Here is a 25,513-nt window from a genome sequence, read left to right as displayed (position 1 = left end):
CACCCCTCTGCACAAACTCATTTTATACAGATGGTGTTATTCTAGGGGGCGCAGAGGCTACTGCACTTTTTTTAATAGTTAAGGTAAACAAATAAAGAAATATATTATCAAAACAACAACAGTATCACAGGTTTAACAGAAGTATAACTAAGCACACAATTTCCACAATATGACAAACAAATAGTTATATATATTAATATAAATTATATATATATATATATATATATATATATATATATATATATATATATATATATATATATATATCCATGTACAATAAGCAACATTTCGTAATTGTTGAACGATTAGTGCTATTTTTTAGTTCATTAACATGAAAGTTTGTACGAAATGCCCACTTTCTTTAATTCAAAATCCAGTGTTTTATGTTTATTGTTTACTGAACACAGGACCGCGTCGCGAAACAAAAACGTCACTACGCCAAGCGTCACTTGCCATGTCCGCGGATTTATCGCGGAAATACATATTTCTGTCCGGCTGCCATAGCGCGTATGGTTTAGATTAGTTATATGACCAAATATGTAACAATCCCGTTCTTGATCCCGTTCTCAGAATACCTATGTATGTTACTGCATGAATTACACAATTACTATTTCCGTTACGGAAATAGTACTATTGAATAATGCTTTGTTTATAGCGTACTATATGACGTTGCATTTAATATTATAATAGATTTCGCCATGACAATCATGATATTGGAAATGAAACGGGTTTGTGAAGGGCTGAGTGCAATGTTTCGGTGTTGTGATGATGGTTTTGTCGTGCAGATCTGGCAACCCTTATACGTACAATGTTTTCGAAAACCCAGGCGCGGAGCTCAGGACATACACAACCATTGTACTGGGTAGCTGTAGATATATTACATTTGTGTGTCGTAATACAAAGACATGTATATAGTTACGCCGAAAAAAACGCGAACTAAACCACACAAATGTTGAGAAATAATTGTAGTGTTACCCTCATATTCTTAGCTACAAAGTTAGGTAGCTTGTTTAAGTTATGAAGAAACACTCGGTCTGTTGCTTACTAGCTGAATTAGCTTGCGGATAACGTTACTGGCGTATTTAACGGCAGGTACAGTGTTAGTTTGTGTAACTTTGAAGCAGCAGGAGTCTTTTGGTTGGATGATTTTAGCCGACAGCTGAAGTCGCTGTGTCTCCACATGCCATCGGAAGCAGTGCGTCTGGGTAGGAAGCGGCCTGTGCCCTCCTGCCCCAACCCGCTCTTCCTCCAGTGGCTCACTGAGATGCGCGATCACGCCAAAGAGAAAGGCCTCAAGACCCAGTACGTCTATCAGAAGGTAAACTGCAATGTCTTGTTCCTAGCATTTCATTAATAAACTCATCGTTGCTGGTCGTGATATAGTGCGTCCTGTTGTGTTCCCTTGAAGGCCATAAACTCTTTAAAAAAGTATCCCCTGCCACTGAGAAACGGTAAAGAGGCCAAAATCCTGCAGAACTTTGGAGACGGAATCTGTAAGATCCTGGACGAGAGGCTTGAGAAACATTACCGAGAAAACGGTAAGAATGACGTGAACGCCACCCAGAAGCTGTTTCACAAACGTAGTATGATTTGATTAATGAACAGGATCACTTTTTGTATTTCCAAAATGCATCCAACGAACACGGGGAAGTGTCCTAATGCTTCTTCTCAAACATTACATTGAAGTTTACATTTACATTTCACAGAGTTTCATATCCAGATGAGAGACTTATAGAAGTGCTTGGCTGTCTACTTCAAAATTAATAATACAGTATAAATCCTTATGGTTGTGCAGATGGACCAGGTCTATACTGTAGATACCAACAAGCTTAAGAGACTCAAAAACAGGAGTCAGTGCTGATACATTTAAAAAAAATCATAATTTAGTAGCTATTACATACTGTGTTTTCAGTGCACAATTGTACTTGTCCAGTACAATTTATAAAAGATGCAGCAGTACAGAGTTCTTGGAGAAGATTTATAATCTGAAAGTGCGGCGTTGTCCTAGTTTGTAACCAAAAGCACAGTTTGAACCTTAAGGCAAGAGAGAAGTAGACGTGTAAATACAAAGAGAGAGAAATAGAACAATAAATACAAAGAGGGTTGCAAATCCAAGGAGTAAAAAAAGAAAGAACAAATACAAAAGGTAAGTGCAGAAAAAACCCTGAAAATTATAAACTTGATAATATCCGAACTGAAGAGGAGTGTCTGTAGCCATTTGGAGACATCTTTAGGCAGGACAGGAAAGCCTTAGAAATGTGCCTGAATTTTAGAGAAGAATGCCATACATAACATGGTGTAGAACCCTTTAGCACCTGAAATCTTTAGGCAGGACAGGAAAGCCTTAGAAATGTGCCTGAATTTTAGAGAAGAATGCCATACATAACATGGTGTAGAACCCTTTAGCACCTGAAATCCAAGTTTTATGTATATATAGATATAATTATTGCAATAACAGGATGTCAGTGGAGTGACCTCAGTAATGGTGTCTTATGAGAGAATTTTGTGAGGTTATAAACCAGTTGAGCAGCAGCATTCTGAATAGACTTAAAACATATAATAAGTAGAGGTGCAGTAGTCACGGCTGGATTTTCATAACCTGTATAGAAGAGTTGGGTCTTCGTTCTGCATTTGAAGACAGCGAGGGACATTTAAAGTCAGCTGTTTGTACAGAGAAGGCAAATTTCATTCCAGTAGAGAGAAGTCTTGCGGATTGTCTTCTTTGTATGGCATGGGTCAAGCTAAGCTGTGCTTGTATCTTGAAGAGCTTGGGGTACATTGTAGGAGCCAGTGTAGAATTTGTCTCTTGCTGTCACATAGTAAGCAAGCATTATATGAATTACATGCTGGCAGCTTCATGAAAAACAGTGCTGAGAAAGCAGCAGTGGATTGATGGTTGAATGTGGTCAGGTTGAGTTCAAATTGGGATGCTGCATTCTGGATAAGATGTAAAGACTTGTACATGCACAAAGCCCAGCCAGGAGTAAGACACAATAGTCCGATCTTCAGATTATGAGAAACTGACAAGCACCCGATTTACCTCTGACAAAACTGGTTGAATCCTCCTGATGGTCTACAGGTGAAACCTGCATGAACAAGTAAGGTTTGCAACATAAGCAAAGAATGAAATTTGATCATCCTCTCCTTTTTTTTTTTTCTTCATAGGTGCCAATGCTCCTGTCCATTGCTTCCCACATAGTACTGAACCCTGTGGCAACAACCTGCCTTCCACCAAACCATCATCGCACTGCTCCAACCTTCCTGCTGCAAAGGGTGGAAGAAAAATGGTGACTTTCACATAAATGCACACCATACCTCTTTCATTGTGTCTCTTAAACATGTGTGTCATAGTCTCATAAACATTCTAGTTATTTTTTTTATTATTATTGCAGAACAAGCCTGAGGGTGATGTAGGACATGAGAAAGGTGGAAAGAAGAAAAGGGAGTATGTGCCTCAGAAGAGATCAGGAGGCTATGCTGTTCTGCTTGCATTGTACAGACATTCACAGGTATAACACACTGTTGTGGACATTGTGCAGCTTTCTATGAATGTCACAAGCAACAAATATAACTATGAATTCACCGAATTAACATTGAGTAGAAGTAAATAGATATGTGACTGTTTTTACCCAAGTAAAATATTGTTGTCTACTTTGTTTTTCAGATACCTAGCAGTAAAGGTTTCATGTTTAAAAATGAACTGCAGACCGAGGCACAGTCCCTTTGTGACAAATCCTTCACTGTAGTAAGCCCAGCTTAGAAAATGTGTAAAGTTTCATGTAATGTCATAGAAATGCCTCGTGTCTACTGTGGCTCTTTAGTGCAGCCCATTTTTACTATGTGTGTTTGTGCAGCCTGATCTAGGTAGTAAATACACAGCGTGGTCTTCAGTAAGCACCCTCATTCAGAAAAACCTGCTTTTGAAGACTCACAACCCTGCCAGGTAAACCCTCACTTGATGTTGTGGATTGTGCATATTTTATTCTAATGTCAAATTTCAATTTCTGTCTTAGACATACAGAGCAAGCTCTTGTAATATACAAAATCACAGAATGATATTAGAACTGTCCCAAAACACAATACTGTTTTAACCATTGTTTATTAGGAACATCTGTGTATGCAATGTTTTAATGCTCCTTTTTATATTATGCTTTCCCCCCCTCTTTTGTATGAGTGAAGTATAAACTTTAAAGAGATTCATTCAGATCACACACTCACACTTTTTATATGCTATAAACTGAATTTAAAGCAATACTCTGCAGCAATCTATCTGTAGTTAAGGAGCTTTTCCTTATTGTGCTAAGAAGCTGGTTTAGCTGCTCTTGTCTACTCAATCCTTTTGAGTTTTCTCACCTTCATTTGTTAGGTACTCATTGACAGAGCTTGGTCTGGCTCTAGCAGAAAGACTGGAGTCTGGAGAGAGATGGGGAGAAGATAGACAAGAGGAGGAAGCGAAGAAGAGTGAGGCTGAAGACTCAGGAGATGGACTGGTTACTGTAGACCTGACTCTGGATGAAGACAAAGAAGAACGTGAAGATGAAGACAGCTGGTGAGAATGAAATTAATCAATTGAAGAAATAAGCTTAAAGGGTTTAGAGTGTATTCATGTGGTACTCACTGCACAGCAAAACATTATAATAAGACATACTGTTATATCAGTGTGACAGTTCTTGTATTAGTATCAAGTGTTTTAAAGTTGAAATTAGCTTTAGAAATTCCAATTTATTCAATTTCAGCATCCCAAGAGGCGGGCCTAGCACAGCTGTCTCAGTTACACATGTAGGGAGTGCTGCACCTGACTCTGATCTCTCAGAAAAGTGTCACAGCTCAGAGACAGGAAGAGCTGCATATCTTCTCCCGGGAGCCTATGACATTGTGCTGTGTGTTGACTTTATTGAGACCACTGGGTGAGTGCATGATGTTCAGTTTTCTATCAGTGTTTTGAATATGTTTAATTTCATTGCTTATGAGGTGGTTTTAACTCGGCAGAGGAAACACGGCACGCAAACAAGAATTGGTCAAGGAGCTACAGAGAAACGGTGTGGCATTTGACATCAGGAAACTAAATGTGGGAGACTTCCTGTGGGTCGCTCGTGAGAAAGTGGCACCTGTGCCTGGTAATCTCACTCTTGACTAGCTATCTTTGTGTCTCACGTTGATGCTCACTCGATTTTAAACACATATGAACACTTTAAAAAAAATATAATAAAATTCCTGTCTCTTTATTGTGTAGGTTATAGGTTCAGGACTAACTACTAGGTATAAAAATATAAAACCTGAAGGATATTTCCTTTTTGTTCCCCTAACTACCATATTAACTTTGAGCTGTAGTGACAGACCCATTAGCCATTTTCTCAGATATTCTTTAATACTTACTGAAGGTCGAAGTACAAAACGTTGGAGAAATGCAGTTAGGTCAGCTTAACAAGAGCTTCAGAGGGAAGTGGAGTCACTGAAGTAGGTGTCATCACCATTTTTACTCCAAAAAAGTTAAAAGCTTTAGGTTCTACAATTATTTTTCTCACAACTGAAGCAGATATATTGTTTCAGCAGGTGGCGCTATTATTTTTGTGGGGGTCAGTGCATCTACTACTTTAGTCCCTGAGTTTACTAAATGCTACTTTCTCTGCTAATATTATAACCATAAGAGTAATCGTTATATATCTTATTGTGATAAAGCATTATAATAAAACAATATACAACAGTTACTGCGAAATACAGTAAATAAATAAATGTACTTTAAATTTATATTAAAATAAACCTATTTACTACAAATAGGCTGGGTCAATCAAGTGATTTCTTTTAAAAATCTGGATTTATAAATATGTAGGAAGCTTACATTCCTAATTACTTATTATGTAATATTTTTCATGGTTTGTTTAATTTCTCATTTATAGTATTGATATATCGACCATGTAGTCACGTGTATGGCATCAGCATAGGTTTTATACATAAGTTTATTCATGGCTGGTTTTAAATTAAGGTCAGTTGCGTCCACCTGCGGCAAAAGAGCTGGTCCTTGATTACATCATTGAGAGGAAGCGGATAGATGACCTGTGTGGAAGTATAATGGATGGACGTTTCAGAGAACAGAAGGTATGACATTCAAACGCTTCAAATAGCCTAGTTTATACAGCAGCAACCGGATTTTTTTTATTAATTTGGTTTTATTTCTCTGTCTCAGTTCCGTCTGAAGAGGTGTGGTCTGAATAAGCCAATCTACCTGGTGGAGCAGTGTGGTTCAGCAGCAGCACACCTCAGTCTACCAGAGAGCACTTTGCAGCAAGCTATAGTTAATACACAGGTATGTGCACACACACACACACGTCAAGACTCTGATAATGACAAATATTGATTAAATCATAGTAAAACATAAAAACGGATATAGGATACAAACATGGAGTTTGAATATAGAGGTATTATCAAAATATATTCTTGAACATATTTGTAATTGTTGGTTTAATGAACATAGTTCTTCATAGTGCTTTTCATATGACATGCTCAAGAGCTTCAGTTAATGTTCACATTAAACATCAGAATGAATAAAAACGTGTTCTCTGTGTTTTTGATTGTGGCATGGATACCATGGTACCAGATGGGCTGGTTTGAGTATTTCAGAAAATGCTGATCTTCTGGGATTTTCACACACGAGCCTCTATAGTTTACGCAGAATGGTGTGACAAACAAAAAACATTGAGCAAGGCACAGTTCTGTGGGTGGAAACACCTTGTTGGTCAGATTGGTTCAAGCTGCTAGGAAGGGTTATAGTAACTCATATAATCAATATTTCTAACCGTGGTGAGCAGAAAAGCATCCAGCCTTTCAGTGGGCTAAAACCTCAGAAGACCATGTCTTCTGTTGAAGATTCACCGTTGTCTTCACAGTTGAAGATTAGAAGAAAAAAAAAATAACCTGGTCATTTTCCAGTCTTCAACCAGTTTGTCCAAACCAGCCCATCTGGCACCAACCACCATGCCACGGTTAAAGTCACAGAGATTACACTTTTCCCCCATTCTGCTGTTTGACTTGACCATTAACTGAAGCTCTTGACCTGTATCTACATGAGTTTATGCATTGTGCTTCCTCCGCCACATGATTGGCCGATTGGATAACTGTGCAGGTGTACAAGTGTTCCTATTAAAGTGGATGGTGACTGTGTGATATATTATTGAGTGGGGGAGTATAGAGTTGATGATAAGCTAGTGGGTGAATTTAGGAATAGGATTGGGAACGTGTAAGTGACTATAAGTATGTGGCTGATTTATAGAGAGAGAGAGTGTGTGTGTGTGTGTGTGTGTGTGTGTGTGTGTGTGTGTGTGTGAGTATAATGATTATAAATAAGGTTAAATTGAGCATCAGCATGTCATATTCTTGTTTCTGTATACTTTTGAATACCTCACATCAGGTTGGTATGTTCCAGGTGGTAGATAAATTCTTTGTGAAGAGAGTTCAGGATATTAAGGAATCAGCTGCCTACCTCACAGTCATGACCAGATACCTGCAGAAACTTTATCAGGTCAGTCCCAGTTGAAGTGCCATGATGCTTTATTGTCAGGTATAATTTATCTTAACTGTATAGTTTCTCTTCCAGAATTGTACATTATACTACCGCTCCAGAGAACTGGAAGGAGATGGAGAGTGTGATGTGGAGAATGGAGGCAGCGAAAGAGAAAACCCCTGCTGCTCGCTTATCTCCTTCACAGAATTCAACTATGGAGCCTTGAAAAACAAGGTAGCATGCAATTCTGTTAAAATGTGACCTGTAGAATTCATGTTTTATAGAACTTATAGAATCTGTTATACCCTCTGCCATCACACTGACCCGGTCTTTGCTGAATTTTCCGTGTACACACACTTCCAGTGTCAGACAGTCAAAGAAGTTTTTGCCCGACAGCTGATGCAAATCAGTGGAATCTCTGGTGACAAAGCAGCAGCCATATTGGAGCACTACAGTACAGTAAGCAGGTATGAGCAGTATAAACCAATGAAAGCATTTCACTGCCTAATTTTATATTGTCAATATGATATAACAGCATTGCTTCCCTTTCACAGTTTATTGAACGCATACAACCAGTGTTCCACTGACACAGAGAGAGAAAAGCTCCTCTCATCCATCAAATATGGCAGACTTAAAAGGTTTGTCTTTTGCATTTCTTCCTCAGTCTTCATTTCACTATATATCTGTTGTCTGTAAAGTCTCTTACCACTCACTGCCTTTCACATTCCATAACAGTATGGATATTTCGGTGTCATATTTGTGGCCATATCAAAAGCTGATGATAATAGATGATTAGCGTCTATCACCAGCTTTAAAGAATGACTTTTGGTGGTTAGGAGGGGTGAAATAGAACCACCAGCCACAAATATCAATGATGCACCTCCAAATTATACAGTATGAGGTGCTTTACCTTGGATGCAGGCCCCTTTGCTGGTGGTGTTTGACCAACATATTTATCCTGTTCTGCACACTAAACACAATGTCCATTGTAGTTCTAATGACTCTTGTTGAAGTTCAGGTTCTGCATTTTGTGAGATGCTCTTAGGAAGGGCTTCCTACTTGCAATGCTTCCAATGCTTGTTTAAAGTAGCATTTAACAGTTGACCTTGAAACTTGAGCTCTACATGAATCAACTAAACTGCAATTCTGAAACTGTGATCTATGGGCTCTCTTTCCCTCCATCATGTTCCCCACTGTGTTGGGGAAAAATTGCTCAGTCAGGCGTGAAACTTCGTTATGATCCTAATTGCACTTCATGCTGCATTCGACTTGCCTTGAAAGTGGTGAGTCAGAGCTCAGAATGACATCATTTTCAATCTCTATGCATTTGAGATACAAATGGAGGGAAAAACTTATGTATATTCCATGTTAATGGTTCAGGAAGAGATTTTACATGTGTGCAACCTCATCGAGTTGAGGCTAGAAATTTATATACATTGAGGCAAAAGATTTTCAATCTCAGTTTTTCCACAACTCCACACATTTCATGTTCCCATACATTTCTTTTGCAAAGTCAATTAGGGCATCTACTTTTTTCATATAAGGGGTGAAACACTTGATTAGAGACAGATTTATTAGAGCTTTAAATCACTATACATTTGCCAGAGCCATATCACCCTGCAGCTCTCGCCTGGTTTCCCATTGAACCTAAGCAGAGTTGATCCTGTCCAGTACCTGGATGAGAGAAAACTACTGGGGAATACTAAGGTTGCTGCTAGAAGTGGTATTAGTGAGGCCAGCAGGAGGTGTTCACCCAGTGGTCTGTGTGGGGCCTCGGGGCCTAATGCCCCAGTATAGTGACACTATACTGTAAAAACAGCACTGTCTTTCAGATGAAACGTTAAACCGAGGTCCTGACTCTGTGGTCATTAAAAATCCCCCATTGACCCTTATCTATCATGGCCCGCTAATAATCTCCATCCCTGAATTGGCTACATCACTCTCCTCTCCTCTCCACCAATAGCTGGTGTGTGCTGGGAGTTCTGCCGCACTATGGCTGCCATCACATCATCCAGGTGGATGCTACACACTGGTGGTGGTTGAGGAGATTTCCACCCCATACAATGTGAAGTGCTTTGAGTGCCTAGACAAATGCTATATAAATCTAAGTAATTATTAGTATTATTATTATTATTTTTATTATTATTATTATTATTATTATTATGCAATAATCTGATAGATTGCAGAAATTGATTTAATGACTTTTAGAAGCTCCTGATTGGCCACTTGTCATAATTAGGGGTTAATAGGAGTGCACCTGTGGCTGTAAAAGGTCCTTGACACCATGACAAAAGTTCCGGTTCCTCCTTAGGAGCATTTTCCAAACAACTGCCGGTACCACAAGCATCTGTACAAACAATTGTATGCAAATATAAAAACTCTTGTTAACACTGCATCGTTCAGGAAAGAGGCACAAATTAACTCCCAAGGATAAACAAACTTTGATATGAAATTATGAAACTGAACCACAAGACAACAGCAAAGGAACCTGTGAAGGATTTGGAGGCATCAGATACCAATGTATGTACATCCATCATTAAGAGATTCCTACCTCACCATGGCCTATAAGGCTGACGTGCAAGGAAGAAACCCATCAGAAATTTGGTAGTGATCACCAGCATTTTGGAGGAGTGTTCTCTGGTCAGATGAAGTAAAAATGTAACTGGATGTAAATGTAAGAGTAAGGCTTTTAATTCAAAGAACACCATCTCAGCTGTTCAACAGTACAGTGGTCCTAAGCATACCTCCTAAGTTGTAACAAAAAGGCTTAAAGACAAGAAAGTGAAGGTTTTGGAGTGCACATCACAACGCCCTAACTTCAATCCCAGAGAAAATTTATGGAGTGAGCTGAATAAGCATGTCTGAACAAGGAGGTCCACAAACCTGGCTGAGGAACACCAGTTCGGTCAGGAGAAATGAGCAAAAAATCTAGCAAATAATTTGCTTATGGAAGACTACCCAAACAAATTGATTCAAATTAAACACCAGTTTAATCAATTAAATTCAAGTTAGGCAATGCCACCAAATATAAATACAGAATGTATGTAAACTTTTGACCCACTGAAAATCTGATATTGTATATCAAAGCTGAAATAAATCTGTCTCTTAGCTATTATTTTACCTGTTATGGAAATAATACAATATAGCCCTATCCACTTCAGAATTCATCCTCCTGCTTTTGTCAGCGGTCACATTATGAATAAATACAAGAGAACCTGTTCCACTGGCAACTGTACATCCATACATGCCCACACCATAAGAAGAGGTGGTATGTTTTGAATCATGAGTGGTTCCAACCCTCAAATTAAAGCTAAAAGTCTGCACTTTGAGGTCATATTCATTATTTAATTTCAACTTCATTATACTTTTGTAGATCGCTAAAATAACTAACTGTCCAATGTAAAAGCATTTGTGCACCTGATTGTATATATCGTGTCTCATACACACTGGATCACCAGACGGGTTTGTGTTAAACCGAGGAAACGAGGCTGACGATAGCTGTCTGCTGTAGATTTAGTTTACACAGTGACAAGTCAGTAAGTGAATAGGCCTACACTGACGGGGTAAGACTTGTCTACCACCAACTCCATATGTCACTGCATTCCACAAATTCCTTAAACCAGTGATTCTCAAATTTTTTCAGCGTGAGGCCCCCCTTGTGTAGGGTGCATCCCTTTGCAGCCCCACAGAGTTGTCAAATTTTCACAATTTAGTTTTTTTCATGCTAGGCTCTTCTGTATTCACTTTCTCAGCTAAGAGACTGCGTCGTCTATCTAAAAACCTATCCATTTTAAATAGTCTTAAATTTTATCAGCATGTGGCTAACAGTACTGTTCACTTCTATATCACCGGATGTCTCGGTTTGGTGATGTTTCAGCTTAGTGTGTGTGTATAATTGATTTAATTTATTAATATTCCTAATTTATACGTACATCATAGTTCACAGGGTGACAATCCCAACTTGCGTAGATGTCAAATTAATTTAAAAAATAATTTCTATATGTCCCCCAGTTTGAGAACCACTGCCTTAAACACTTTCTACATACTTTTGCTGGTTTTACATGTTTACAGATTTTGTAGTTGGATTCCTGTTATTAAACTCTAAACAGTATTCAGTTGAAGGATAACTCTAGAGACTTTGTTTTCACCTTACTAATAATATTAATAATAATATTAATATTTACTCTGTGTGTGGTTTTACCTTTATGCTTTAATGTGTAAAGTGTGTAGGTTTCACAGTTGTAAAATAATGTGACCCTTCATGGATTTTCTTTTCTCTTTTTTTTTCCCAGAAACATTGGGCCAGCTCTTAGCCGGACTGTATACCAGCTTTACTGTACAGGTGGACCGCTGTCATAACCACACCGTTTTACATTACCATTCTTCATCAAACTGCAGTGCAGTGCACTGTGCCGGGCTGCTGCACTTTAACCTATTTTTTTTTTTTTAGATTTTGTAAAATATGAGTTGAATAAAGATTTGCATTTCACACATATCATTGTATTACTGGGGATGAAAATGGCTTGGTTAAATTAATGTGGAGTACGGTGACTTCATTTTGCTGCTTCAGTGTTTTACAGTTTTCATTATATTTGCACTTTTTTGTTTACCCGTGGCATTGCATAGAAACTTGCTGAGTGGAGATGCTGTTACTCACTGAAGCACAACGTGTTGGGGATGAAAAACAGCTTTTGACATTAGCCGAGCAGGTGCATTGTAAGGAAATCATGGTCGTAGTGAGTAAACGCTAGACAGGTAGATGACGTCAGAAGGATATGATTTATAGGGAAGTCTCCATGGCTTCGTCCCAAACTGCCTACTATTGTATTAATTAGTGTGTCAGAATACCTTACCGGCGATACCCTCCTTAGTAGGGTAGTGTGTGGTTTTGGACGTAGCCCGTGTGTATGTATTGTTCCTTTGTAGGCCAGGAGGAGAGCGAAGGGAGACCTCTGATGACGTGCTCAAGGAGAACAGCATCATACAAAAAAAAAAAGAACAGCAAAAGGAAAAATAATAATAATAATAATACAGCGCGTTATCTCTTTTGTAGACTAATTTTAACGTATTCGATTTGAGAAATGCAATAGCCAGTCTGCGTTGGGATTTATTATTTTTCTTTTAATTTCGAAGATTAATACATTAATTTATTTAATTAATTACTCCAGTCTCCCCCCTTGCCTCCCTTTAGCAGACGTAAACAGCTTCACATCCGCATCCTAGTTCTTACGCGCCGTTAAACTAAAGGGATGCAGGCTAGAGACTGGGTGAAATGGTCCGATTCGAGAAGTTGCATGTACAGATCGTGTGAAAGACAGTATATTTAAAAATAGCCTGGCGATTAGTGCGGTTTGTCTCGCAGCTGCGCAGGTGCTGAAGCGGATGCTGAGGCGGCGGATGGGGTGAGTCTGGCCGGAGCGGAGCGCTCCAGAAGCGGGCTGCTCCGCTACAGCCGGAACTCTGAGCGGGAATAATGCAGGACACGGCGGACGGAGAGGAGCCCATTCTGGCCGGGACTGCCAGGGAAGAGGTGAGATGCGATCGGTTTGTTATGGGAAGGGACACTCAGTGAATGCCCATTGCGCAGGAATTACAGCCGAAGCGGTTTTATTGTCACAGAGAGTCCACTGCGCTCCGTTAGCACTTGGAGATGTTCGGTACATAGGCGTAAATTGGGAGCGAAAAGGATCAACGAGGGGACTCGTGATGCGTGTCCCCTTCAGCATCCTCACCGCGCTCCTGCATTGCAGTTAGCAGGAAATACACTGCCGTATTTATTCCCCATTATCTCATACTGCCTTCATTCTGCTGGTTTTCCAGAAACAGACAGTGGTGTTGTGTCCATCATGGATAAAATATTGGGCTTAGAGGAATGGCACTGGTGAATTAGCATCTCTGTTCTTTTCCCCTGAAGACAGACTCCCGCTGCTATTTTTTCAGCACGAAAAAGCCCCGCTTTCTCCCGTCTTTATCACCATACCAGCAAAACCTTTCTTCACTTTCACTAAATGGCAGCTGAAATCTAATAGACGTACTGTCTTAATTGATTATAAAACCATAAAAGTCCGGACGTAAGTGTGAGCATTTCAGGATTCATTGTCTGAGAACACATTACTGTTTCATTCAGGCCTGTAGGCTAATTTGTTCTTAAAAGAGTAGAGGAATTGCAGGCAAACCTCAAAAAAACTAAATGAAATAAACATCTGGGTTTTTTTGTTTGTTTATCTGTCACAAGTCTACGTGCATGTAGTCCATATTCCACTATACAGTAAGTGGGTAAAAATATGTACAAGATGCATTTGTTACTTTATATTGCTTATTTTATTATTTATTTATTTGTTGTTGGTTTTTTTATCTATGTTTTCAGATGTGTAAGATGCCATAGAGCAGACCCATTTATCTGTATAATAAATTCCACAGACCTGCTCAGCACACATTTATTTCATGAACATTATCTACTATAATACGTTGTCTATTTATTGGAACAATAGAGTATCCTATTCCTGATCTTTGTACCAAGAGAACACTTTAGTTCCAAGGAGATGTTATTTATAGGCTAGCTTGTATTGCGTTATTGAGATTAGATTAAACCCATTTAATTCAAGTGATCATTCAAACATGCTAAGAGTAAAAATAATTCACTAATAAATATAATAACTTTAATCATTGTGGTATGTGATTTTCACTACTGTAACGAAATTAAATAACCATGGACCTGCTGACAGTGCTTCATTTTTAAAAAATCACTGCCACAATAGTCCGGAAATTAATCACTATTTGTCTTGGTACATCTAATTAAATATGAAGGGTACCTAACTCTTGGAGTCTTCGACAGATGTTGAGGATGTTCCTCTGACCATCTCAGTGATTCTGACCGTGGCATGATTGTTTGTGCCAGACAGGCTGGTTTGAGTATTTCTATAACTGCTGATTTCCTGGGATTTTCACACACAACAGTCTCTAGAGTTTACACACAGAATTGTGCAATAAAGAAGAAACATCCAGTGAGCGGCAGGTCTGCAGATACAAGCACTGTGTCAATGAGTACAGTCAACAGATAATGGCCAGACTGGTTCAAGCTGACAGAAAGGCTACAGTAACTCAGATAACCACTCTGTACAATTGTGGTGAGCAGAAAAGCATCTCAGAATGCACAAAATGTCGAACCTTGAGGCGGATGGGCTACAATAGCAGAAGGCCTCTCCAGGTTCCTCTTCTGTCAGCCAAGAACAGAAATCTGAGGCTGCAGTGGGCACAGACTCACCAAAACTGGACAGTTGAAGACTGGAAAAACGTAGCCTGGTCTGATGAATTTCGGCTGAGGCACACAGATGGTAGGGTCAGAATTTGAGACCAAAAGCATGAATCCGTGGACCCAACCGGCCTTGTGTCAACAGTCCAGGCTGGTGGAGGTGGTGTAACAGTGTGGGGAATGTTTTCTTGGCATACTTTGGGCCTGTTAATACCAATCAATCATCGCTTGAATGCCACAGTCTATTTGAGGATTGTTATTGACCATGTGCATCCCTTCATGGCCACATTTCACTCACCTTCTAATGGTTACTTCCAACATGTTAATGCACCATGTCACAAAGCAAACATTATCTCAAACTGGTTTCATGATCATGACAATGAGTTCAGAGTTCTTCAGTGGTCTTCCCAGCCACAGGATCTGAATCCAATACATGATCTTTGGGATGTGGTAGAACGAGAGATTTGCAAAATAAAAGTGCACCTGAAAAATATGCAGGAATTGTCTTATGCGATCATGTCAACATGGACCAGAATCTCAAAGGAATGTTGTGGGATCCATGCCATGAAGAATTGAGGCTGTTTTGAGAGCAAAGGGCGGCCCTACCCAGTATTAGATTAGTGTTCCTAATAAAGTGTTCCATGAATATACACTCACCAAACACTTTGTTAGGAACACCTGTACACCTGCACATTCATGCAGTTATCTAATCAGCCAGGCATGTGGTAGTAATGTGACGTAAATTATGCAGATACAGGTCAAGAACTTGTTAACAACAAACATCAGTGGGGAAGTGTGATCTCTGTGACTTTAACCGTGGCATGGTTGTTTGTGCCAGATGGGCTGGTTTGAGTATTTAAGAAGAAGCTGATCTCCTGGGATTTTCACACACAACATACTCTAGATTTTACAAAGAATGGTGTGTGAAACAAAACACAATCAGTGATAACAGTTGTGTGTGTGGAAACACCTTCTTGATAAGAGAGGTCAGAGGAAAATGACCAGATTGGTTCAAGCTGCCAGGCAGCATATAGAAACTCTTATCATCACTCTTTACAACTGTGGTAAGCAGAAAAGCATTCCAGCATGCACAAAACTTCAATCAGTGAGGTAGATGGGCTGCAACAGAAGACGACATTGGCTTCCACTACTGTCAGCCAACAACAGGAATCTGAGGCGATCATGGGCACAGGCTCAAATTTCACATTTCTGCTCACCACGATTGTAAAGAGTGCTTATTTGAGTTACTATAGACTTCATGTCAGCTTAAACCAGTCTGGTCGTCCTCTCTAGGTGCAGTATGACTCTTCCTGTACTGATTGTAAAAACAAAATGTGATTGGTTGGAGTGAGAACGTGCTACGATTGGTCAGTGCAATGTGGTGGTTATCCAATTGGCTTGAGTAGACAGTGGGCGAAGTCCAACTGTTTGTGGATTTGTGTGCACTCTTGACGCTAGAAATGTTTCAAAATCCACAAATGTACAGGACGCGATCCACAAATGAATGCAAAGCAGAGTTGTGTTTGTGACATAAAAAACTTTTTTAAAAAATAAATAAATAAATAAATAAAATAAAATATTGCAAATCTCACTTTATTAAGGGGGGGTTGATCAATAAATCAATAAAACATTTTGTTTTTACAATCAGTACAGGAAGAGTCATACTGCACGTAGAGAGGACGACCAGACTGGTTTAAGCTGTCATGAAGTCTATAGTAAACTATACCCCGGAAACTATACCTCTTAGCGCCCCTCTGCTGTATCAAGGAGTTCTAATACACGTTAGTCTGCCATCTAGTGGTCATTTATGATCTGGCTACATTGATGAATCCACTCCGTTCAACCTCTGTTCTTAGACCACCCAATAATTAAAATACGAAAACGAAAGTTTTATTCTCCGGAATTCTGTTTATTTTTCGTTCGTTATAGTTGCAATTTAGTTTACGCTTATTTTGAAACTCACATTTTTATTTTTATTTCAGTCAATGAAAACGTTTTTCACCGAGTTTTAGTTTTCGTTAACCGTGGTGTATATCAGTTTTAGCATTGAAGCCATAAATATACATATGTATGTATGTATGTATAATAAAACACTACTTTTCTGTGATTTTTAAAGTGTTTTTATTAATGTGTCAGGGCAGTTTGCAGTATGCAGTTTTTTTGTTTGTTTGTTTTTTTGTTTTGTTTTGTTTTGTTTTGTTTTGCAGCAGCAGCAGTGTCCAAAAGATGTCAAAGGCTCTGACCAATCAAATAATCTGCTGCAGATGTGACAATCGTAGCCAATGGCTATTTGCAGCTATTGGCTACTATGCAGATTTAAAGAGCTAGTGCACTCCAACCTTATCTGCTTTCATACTTTCACTAGCGTAAACTACATGACACGCTGATAGATAGACAGTGATAATGTTATAAACAGCAAACACGCAATCTGTAGTGCTGAAACAATACCTACACTGTTCATATGAGTCCTGTTGTACAGTGTAAAAATCCATACAATACACTGGGTGTGTATTTATCCCTGGTGTATTGCTGCATACTGCTGTACCATTTCTTTATTCATTTAAGATTAATTAAAGATTAAAACTAATAGAGACTAAATACTAGATAATGGCCTCTGTTAGGCCACAAAACATGGGAGAGTGGATAAAAACAGATCCATCAGATCCAGAACTGACCCCCCCCCACACACACACATATACACATATGTTTCTACCCAACACTAGTGAGAGATCCCAGTAAATTAAAAGATTATGACTCGTAAATGTAACGATTATAGCTTTGTTTCTGTTTCTGCATTCACGAGAAGGACCATCAAATAATAAATCTGTGTTATCAAGGTATACAGTCAAATAAGGTTTATTAGCCCAACAAAATAAGCTTAGTGTTTGAGATGCCGATTTCCACACATTTTTTCACCAGTGCTTTCCTCTGAGTGTTTTACGCTGCCCTGTGACACAGCATGAGCAGCAGTTTGAACAGATGAAACTGGCTTTACATGTCTGGGAGGAAGCACATATTAGCTTTCACTCTCCCTGTTTGGTAACTGTCATATGATAGGGAGAGCTGGCTGGTGTGTGGGAATATGGCAGGTGACCAAACTGAGGAGAAAATGGGAGAAAATACTGCTAAGGAAAAGACAGGAAACAGATACTGGGTACACTTGTCACTCTGTTGTACTCTTAGTTATTATGATTTTTTCTGTGTCATATGCTCTCTCTCTCTATTGTTGATCTTTGATTTTTTTTTATTGTGTTCAATATGAGTACAAATATTTCATTCTCCTGCTTTACTGCCTTCATTCATGTTTGAGACACGTTACTTAACAGACACCATGTTGTAACAAAGATAAACTAGACTTGAAAAAAACAATATGTCTCTAAAGACACAGGATAAAATGCAGCTAATATTACTGCCTAACATTGTAGTAATGCAAAGCATTTAGATTAATGATGATTATGCTGGCTTTAAGTTTCTGGTTTCTGGTTTCTAATGGCTTCATTCTGCTCAAGACCAACCATGCATGCCTTTACTCTCCACAATGCAGCTTTCCAAATGTAATCATATCCCCTTCTGAAACATTTTAGCTATCCTCATATTGCCTTTCAGGTGAGATCATGAAACTGCTGAGAATCTTGGAGCTAAAATAATACCATTCGAATGCTTAGATAGCTGACTGGCTGCCGGTAAAGACTGCGTTTCTGCATAGCTAGCTTAACTGGTAGGTTTTAATGAAGGAAAAGCAACATTGTTGTGCTATATATTTTAGGTAATATTTTGTGTATTTTTAAGAGTTTATATCGATTACAGTTGGGGCTGGGCAAGCCGGGTTAATTATTTTAATGCGCTGAAGAATATGCATTGTTCAGTTGCTATTAAAGATCAAATGGCTGCATTCTATCTTTAAATAGAGGGATGGCAAGCTTCAGAAATTTTAGATGTACACGCTGTAAATAATTGATTGCCAATTTTTTGTTTTTTTTTCTCATGGTGTACTGCTGCAAATCCTCTGGGAGATGTGACTGTATAAGTCAGAGGCTATGGCAGAGCATGAGAACCCTGTGTCTTCCTTCCTATGGGATCAGAGTGACAATATTATTGACCATTATACTGGGTGGCAGTAGAAAATGCTGTCTCTTGCTGGAATGGGAAATGTGTGACTGGCCTCATCAATAGGCTAATGTAAGGGATAAATAACAGTCTACCTTAGGTTCTGATTAAAGGCACATTTTTATGCTGATGAAGAAGCAGCTTCATTAACCCAAATAAGTCAATGTTGGAAATTAAGCAAAATTTAAAGGAAAAAAATGCACACAAAGAGAAGAGAAGTGAGAAGGTTAAAGAGAAGTGTTCTACCTTATCAAGAACCTCAGATTATTCAAAGTAAACTCAAAGCAAACTTCCTGTTTTTATGATGGACTCAAATCATGCATTTTATTAATTAACTAATAGTTGAAGCTTCAATTGATGAGGACCTCAGACAAGCCTTAAAAAAAGCAAAAGGGCACTATGGACATCAAGGGGCTGATATCACCCCATCACCAGTTCCTCCCCATCTGCATTTGTGTGCTACTGTGTACATTAATAGCTCCAAAAGTTTTTACTGAGATGCCTGTCCCTCTTGACCATACCAAGATGCTAAATTTCTTTTTTCTGTTTTTCTCTTGTCTTTCCATCCCTTTTCTTCTCTTCCACAGCAGCGTCCAGTGAAGCAGTCCCTGGCTAGCTCTCTGTGTCGGGAGTCACATTGGAAGTGTCTTCTCCTCACGCTGCTTATGTATGGATGTTTTGGCACACTGACCTGGTGCGGATTATGCAAGGTTCCCGTCCTCACAGTCCCCTTAGAGCTTGCAGCTACAGTACTGGAAAATGAAGACCAGTCTACAACTTCAGGTGCTGTTAACACCTACAGCCCTGATGAGTTGACTGTGGACAGCCCTTGCTCAAGCGGCTATGTCTACATTCCCCTGGCCTTTCTGGCCATGCTATATGTGGTCTACTTGGTGGAATGCTGGCACTGCTACTCCAAGACTGCCATGCTGGCTCAAGCAGAGGTTGCGGAGGTGTATGAGCGTGTACAGAGACTTCAGCAGGCTACACCATGCATCTGGTGGAAGGCCATCAGCTATCACTATGTGCGAAGGACCAGACAGGTAACACGCTACCGCAATGGAGATGCATATACCACCACACAGGTGTACCATGAGCGGGTCAACACGCATGCAGCGAGTTCAGAGTTTGACTATGCTAGGCTGGGTGTAAAAGATGTCTCCAAAGAGCTAAGGGGCCTCATGGAGTATCCAGCAGTGCGTCTGCGCTTTACGAAGTGCTTTAGTTTCTCCAGTGCCCGAGCAGAGGCTGCCTACCTCACACAACGTGCACGGTTCTTTGGGGAAAATGAAGGCCTAGATGACTACATGGAGGCACGGGAGGGAATGCACCTGAAAAATGTAGACTTTCGTGAACATATGCTGGCCTTCCCTGACCCTGCTCGGCAGCCCTGGTACGCACGACGGAGGGTGTTCTGGCTTGCATCAGCTATGCTGCTGTCATGGCCACTTCGTGTTGTGGCAGAATATCGCACTGCGTATGTGCATTACCATGTAGAAAAGCTGTTTGGTGATGAAGATGACAGCAGCAGAGGGGATGGAAGTGAGAATGGAGGGATCAATGAGAATGTAAATGGACCTGGAGGAGGGGGCATCGGATCAAGCTACCGTGCCATTTCCCGGGTTAACACCGTTGACATGACAGAACTTGAGTGGCACATTCGCTGCAATCAGCAAATGGTTCCCAGCTATTCAGAGGCACTGCTGATGGATCCTGGCTCAGATGGTAACCAAGGCACAAACCCCCCTTCTGCTGGGGCAAACACCAACACAGGAGGTCCTACACTGCCTGTGGCCTTTGCCTCAGCCTATCTGCTCCAGAGCTGCCCTCGCTGTCGCCGGTCCACTAGCAGTATGTCACTCCCTTCCAGGCTGAGAGGTCCAACAGCTGCCTTACTGACTGGCACTGTGGCTGGGATGAGGGCTAGCGGAGCAGGAGGTGCTGCTGGAGGTCCAGGCAGGCTTGTTCTGAGCAGAAGTGGTTTTTCATTGGGTCGTCTCCACACCACACGTCCCACATCTCTGTTCCATTCCCGCAGTGTGGGTGGAGGTCTAGGAGGAAGAGGGGAGGAGGGAAGTGGTGCAGGAGCAGGAGGTGGAGGATTTCTTGGTTTGGGCTCAAGACAGGATGAGGAAAGCAGAGGGGTGCTAGAGGGAGAAGGGGAGGAGGAAGAACAGGGAAATGAAGATGCTGGAGAGGAGGAGAGAGAAAGACAAGAAGAGGAAGCAGAGCAGCCTGAAGATGGCAACAGAGAGGAAGGGAGAGAGGGTGAAAGGGATCGACCTCCTGCATATCAGGATGCTTTTTTCTTCCCTGTGTTAATAGTGCATGGAGAGGAAAGTTGTCACTCAGGAGATAACATTTCTTAAACAAGAGAAACAACTTCCCCAAAAAGGAGAGCATAGGAGGATGGCTATATAAAGATAGACATAGTACTGTTTGTCTAGTGAGGGATAAGGTACAGTAGGAACTGATAGCCTTGGTTGTCATGTAGAAAAGCTAAGTAAAGTAGGTTGAAAAATACGACTCATTATATCTATGCAAGATTGAGAGAAGTCAGGTAAATAAGCAACAGATATCCAACAAGTTCTTTCTCCATTTGTCAAACTCCAAAGGAATTAGATTATAGAAAGAAGAAGACCAAGAAAGAAACAAAAAACAAATAAATAAATAAAATCTCTCTGTACATTTTCCAAAGTTAATACATCACAGAAATCATAGATGTCATAATACAAGCATTTCTATTTCTGGTTTTCCAGTATCAAGTAACTGCACATAAAATCTTCAGGTACATCAAAATCACCATAATTGCAGCCTTGGAACCCAAATGGATCACAGTCTTCTGTAAGACACCCCACCTGTGCATGTAACTTAAAATTACCTCAGCCTATACGCTAACAACAGACTTGCAATTACAGTGTATCCCATTTTTCAGCAATGGAAACACCACAGCCCTGTTTTCTGACCTCCATCTATCCAGCTTAGTCTGGTCTTACCATCCTCAAATACTCTTGCATTGCATGCTGTTTGCTGAGGCTTGGTCGAAGCAAGTTGACATTGGGAGATAATGATCTGTTGAACAGGTTTTGAAGCTTTGGCTCACTTGCTAAGGAGTGTTTCACCTCTGTTGTAAAGCCTGGACCAAGACTTCTCATTGTAAATGGACACGAAATGGCTGAGTACTTAGTTGATACGAGAAGCATAAAAATGTGGAGAGTATTCTCTATGCTGGAAGCTTTATTGTGTCACATCACTTTGTTATAGTGAACCACATTATGTTTTGGGTACATTTGCTATATTAGTAAGTTTATTTGTTCTGTAGTGTATCACCAGTTTTGCCTCATGAAGGGCTTTGCTCAGCTACTATGCCTCACATAGTCACCTTGTTTTATGGGACGACCATACAACACATTGTCTTCCATCATAGCACCCATACTTGTCTCTCATATTGTACCACATGAGCATGAACCAGCTAATCATTGATTGAAATGGTTAGTGTGCCAAGAAATACTCACTGATTGCTAATAATTGTACATTGGCCACAGTCTATACCCATTTTGTATATAGGACACTTTTACCAAACAATATTTTATTTTTGCACAGATGCTCATAAAATCCTATTTCCAGTCACTCAGTCCTACATGCTATATTTGTTTCGAGTGTTTTTATGTTTGTATGTATATTTGATGCCTTTCTATATTTAGTGCTTGTGGATCTGAGACTAATTCTACAGTTGCAATATGTCACTTCTCAAGCTCTATTGTTTGTCTTAGGATAAGCAAAAAACACACAACTCAAGATTTTGCACTCAAAAAAATAGATGCTTTTAAGCTTAAGCTCCACAGATAGAGGTTCAAAAACATCCACTCAGTCATTCACTCAGTCATGTGAATGGACATACTCTCGTTTAAAAACATGCATGCTAGACAGACTTCCTAGTGGCAATAATAGGATACTACATTTGGGGAAAGTCAAAACAGAAAAACATGTTTAGGCAATCTTGTCAGAATGTTCTGTTTTGCATCATGAATGTTGATTACCATTGATGTTTTAATGAGAAATCACAGTGAGAAGATATGACAAGCATTTAGATAAGAGGTTTGCTCCACATATGTAAAGGCTTTCAACTACAGCCACACTTTACAAGTCTAGATTTAACTAAACTTGAGTTGACTAATGAACATTCCAGTGCAGACAACAGCTGATTGTTATGTGTGGTTGTTGAGTTGATATACAAGAGTCAGGCAGCTGAGTGTGTTTATATATGTAGATGTTTAAAAGTAATGTGTGAAGATGTTCAATTTCAAGTCCATTTCAAGGCTTATTTGGGGTGGGGGTGGGGGGCAAAACTTTGAAGCAGTTCATCTAACAGCTTCAATTGCTTCCAAAACTGCGTGTAGCCCAGCAGAAACGGTAGTTTCCACACTGGGAGAATGTGTTGAATGTTGTTAGTGATTGTGCAGTATGATTCATCTGAAATGGATGGATAGGCTATAAAGTAACCCTTTAAAGTAAATGAACTCAAATATCAAGTGAATAGCTACTTTAACACCTCAAACATCATTCAATGATGCAAATTATTCTATTGTAGCAAAGATTGTTAATGTGATAGGTATCAGTTAGAGAGATTATGATGATGTTGATAAATGATAATGATATTATTTATGCTACAATAAATCCAGACTGCTTGATTTAAAGAACCTGTCTTATGTCATGATTACTTATTTCATTTTTATAGAGTATTAATCCGGTAGTTACATGATTTGTTAACATGGTATGACTTTTCATACTCTGCCAAGTGTGTGAAACTGTGAAAATGTCAGTATAAATTCTAATAGTAATATATATCTGCCGTTATGACCTTAAGGAAGTTAGGGCCTGTTCACACCGGGACGTTTCTTTTTCAGCATGTTAAAAGGTCCGCTTTTGTGTTCACACTCAGGCGTTAAACATGAGCGACCCGCTGAATGAAAGTGTAAATTCACTCCCTGACAGTAGAGGGCGCTGAACCAAAAGCAGAAATACCTCAGTACACTGCACAACTTTCCGTTTCTGACACTCACTTGTCACTGAGAAGAAGAAGAGAGACAGTGTTTATGTATTTAAGCCATTCACACACTTTTTGCAAACTCACTAAATTACGTATGCGCTTTTGTGAAATGTAAGATATCTGACCAGTGCAACAAATACTTCTTTAAAGCTACATCCTTAAAGTTATATATATATATATATATATATATATATATATATATATATATATATATATATATATATGTATGTGTGTGTATATATGTGTGTGTGTGTATATATATATGTGTATATATATATATATATATATATATATATATATATATATATATATATATATGTATATATTGTGTATATATATATATATACATGTATATATATATATATATATATATATATATATTTATTTATGCACTTATGCACTCTTCTTTTTTTCGGCTTCTTCTTCGTGGGTAAGATACTTTTGTAGTGGAGCGTCATCAAGTCGTACTTTTATGTAATTCAGCGGTTCCGTGCACGTGAACAGAAGCGCGAATCTCATTGGTCGGCCAGGTTTTGACGAGGCGCGTCATAAAAAAAGGAATCCCTTGACGTTAAAAAACTTTGATGCTTTGACACCACGTGTTTTACTCCTGGGTGTGAACACTCTCATTGACAGCCACTGGGGCATTAAACAGACCATTTTTCACGCTGCTGTGAACTGGTCTTATCATTATGGTAAACTATAGTAAAATGTGATTAGACCAGATACTGGTGTGAGTGACGGTACAGACCATATTCTCATGTCATCTGTACCTTCTTGTGTAAATGCAGAAACCACCAAGTCCTTGTCCTTGTTATTGAGCCACCGTGTGGTCATTTCAGGTATTAAAATAAGTGATTGAAGAAGAACAAATCCAAACAGTGTGTTGCAGGGAGAGGCCACTACCGAGCCTCTGGGTAGGATTAAATTCTATCTATAGTATTTACTGTTGGCTTCAAGTCTCGATAAGCCTCTTTTTTTTTACCACTTCAAGCCCAAACAAACATTCCTGCTTCACACTTGGATGCCCTGACTGATGATAATGGTGAGGAGTCATAAGGTAAGTCAATTTTGACTGCACTAATGTACAACTTGTAGCTTAATTTGTTCCTATGGCTAGACGAGCATTAAATACATAGGTAATCAGCCATTGTGATGCCATCTTATGCTCTGGCATTTGTTCTATGATCCTGATGTTTTCTGTTTGTCCCCTTCTCCCCTCTATGTCTGTGATTGTTTATGATGGTTTATGTATGGTGGTGTTGTGTTTATGTTTTTCTACACACCCATGCTGGAAATAAATTTCCTCTTTGAGGACAAATGAAAATATCTATCTATCTATCTATCTATCTAATAAACTTGGAGGAATATAGACAACTAAACAGGATCAATCAACTTACAAAAATAAATGTGCCAATAATAGAAGCTTGCAGAACTACCTACGTTAGGCTGTCTGACAAAACAACAGTTAAAACAGATTGAGAAATGGCCTGTGTATGTGTTCACTTGTCACATACACTTGTCTTGCATTCTCTCTCAAAATTACAAGTAAACTATCTCCTTCAAGTTGGGTCTTTATATATAATATATGCCATGTAACCATCCA

General features: G+C 39.4%; 2 protein-coding genes across 3 annotated transcripts; both read left to right on the top strand.

The window, feature by feature from the left end:
* Positions 1-716: 716 nt before the first annotated feature.
* On the top strand, positions 717-11,991 carry mus81 (MUS81 structure-specific endonuclease subunit). Of its 2 annotated transcripts, XM_053629187.1 has the most exons (16): positions 717-1,318; positions 1,409-1,538; positions 3,166-3,287; positions 3,393-3,509; positions 3,665-3,745; positions 3,855-3,943; positions 4,367-4,549; positions 4,737-4,907; positions 4,990-5,117; positions 5,984-6,096; positions 6,185-6,304; positions 7,421-7,516; positions 7,592-7,732; positions 7,862-7,965; positions 8,053-8,136; positions 11,791-11,991. In XM_053629187.1, exons 1-16 carry the CDS (start codon positions 1,181-1,183, stop codon positions 11,855-11,857), a joined length of 1,884 nt encoding a protein of 627 aa, XP_053485162.1. In that variant the 5' UTR covers positions 717-1,180; the 3' UTR covers positions 11,858-11,991. The 2 variants fall into 2 exon arrangements, with proteins under 2 accessions (XP_053485162.1, XP_053485163.1); XM_053629188.1 differs by lacking the exon at positions 3,665-3,745.
* A 639-nt stretch (positions 11,992-12,630) lies between these two features.
* LOC128610103 (transmembrane protein 151A) lies at positions 12,631-21,821 on the top strand. The gene is made up of 2 exons (XM_053629190.1): positions 12,631-13,028; positions 19,445-21,821. The coding sequence occupies exons 1-2, from the start codon at positions 12,972-12,974 to the stop codon at positions 21,224-21,226; spliced, it is 1,839 nt and encodes a 612-aa protein (XP_053485165.1). The 5' UTR covers positions 12,631-12,971; the 3' UTR covers positions 21,227-21,821.
* Positions 21,822-25,513: the final 3,692 nt, after the last annotated feature.

This window comes from Ictalurus furcatus, chromosome 7, assembly GCF_023375685.1.
Source record: "Ictalurus furcatus strain D&B chromosome 7, Billie_1.0, whole genome shotgun sequence".
Lineage (NCBI taxonomy): Eukaryota > Metazoa > Chordata > Actinopteri > Siluriformes > Ictaluridae > Ictalurus > Ictalurus furcatus.
The sequence above is the reverse complement of the archived record's forward strand: the minus strand, read 5'-3'. Positions and strand labels throughout refer to the sequence as shown.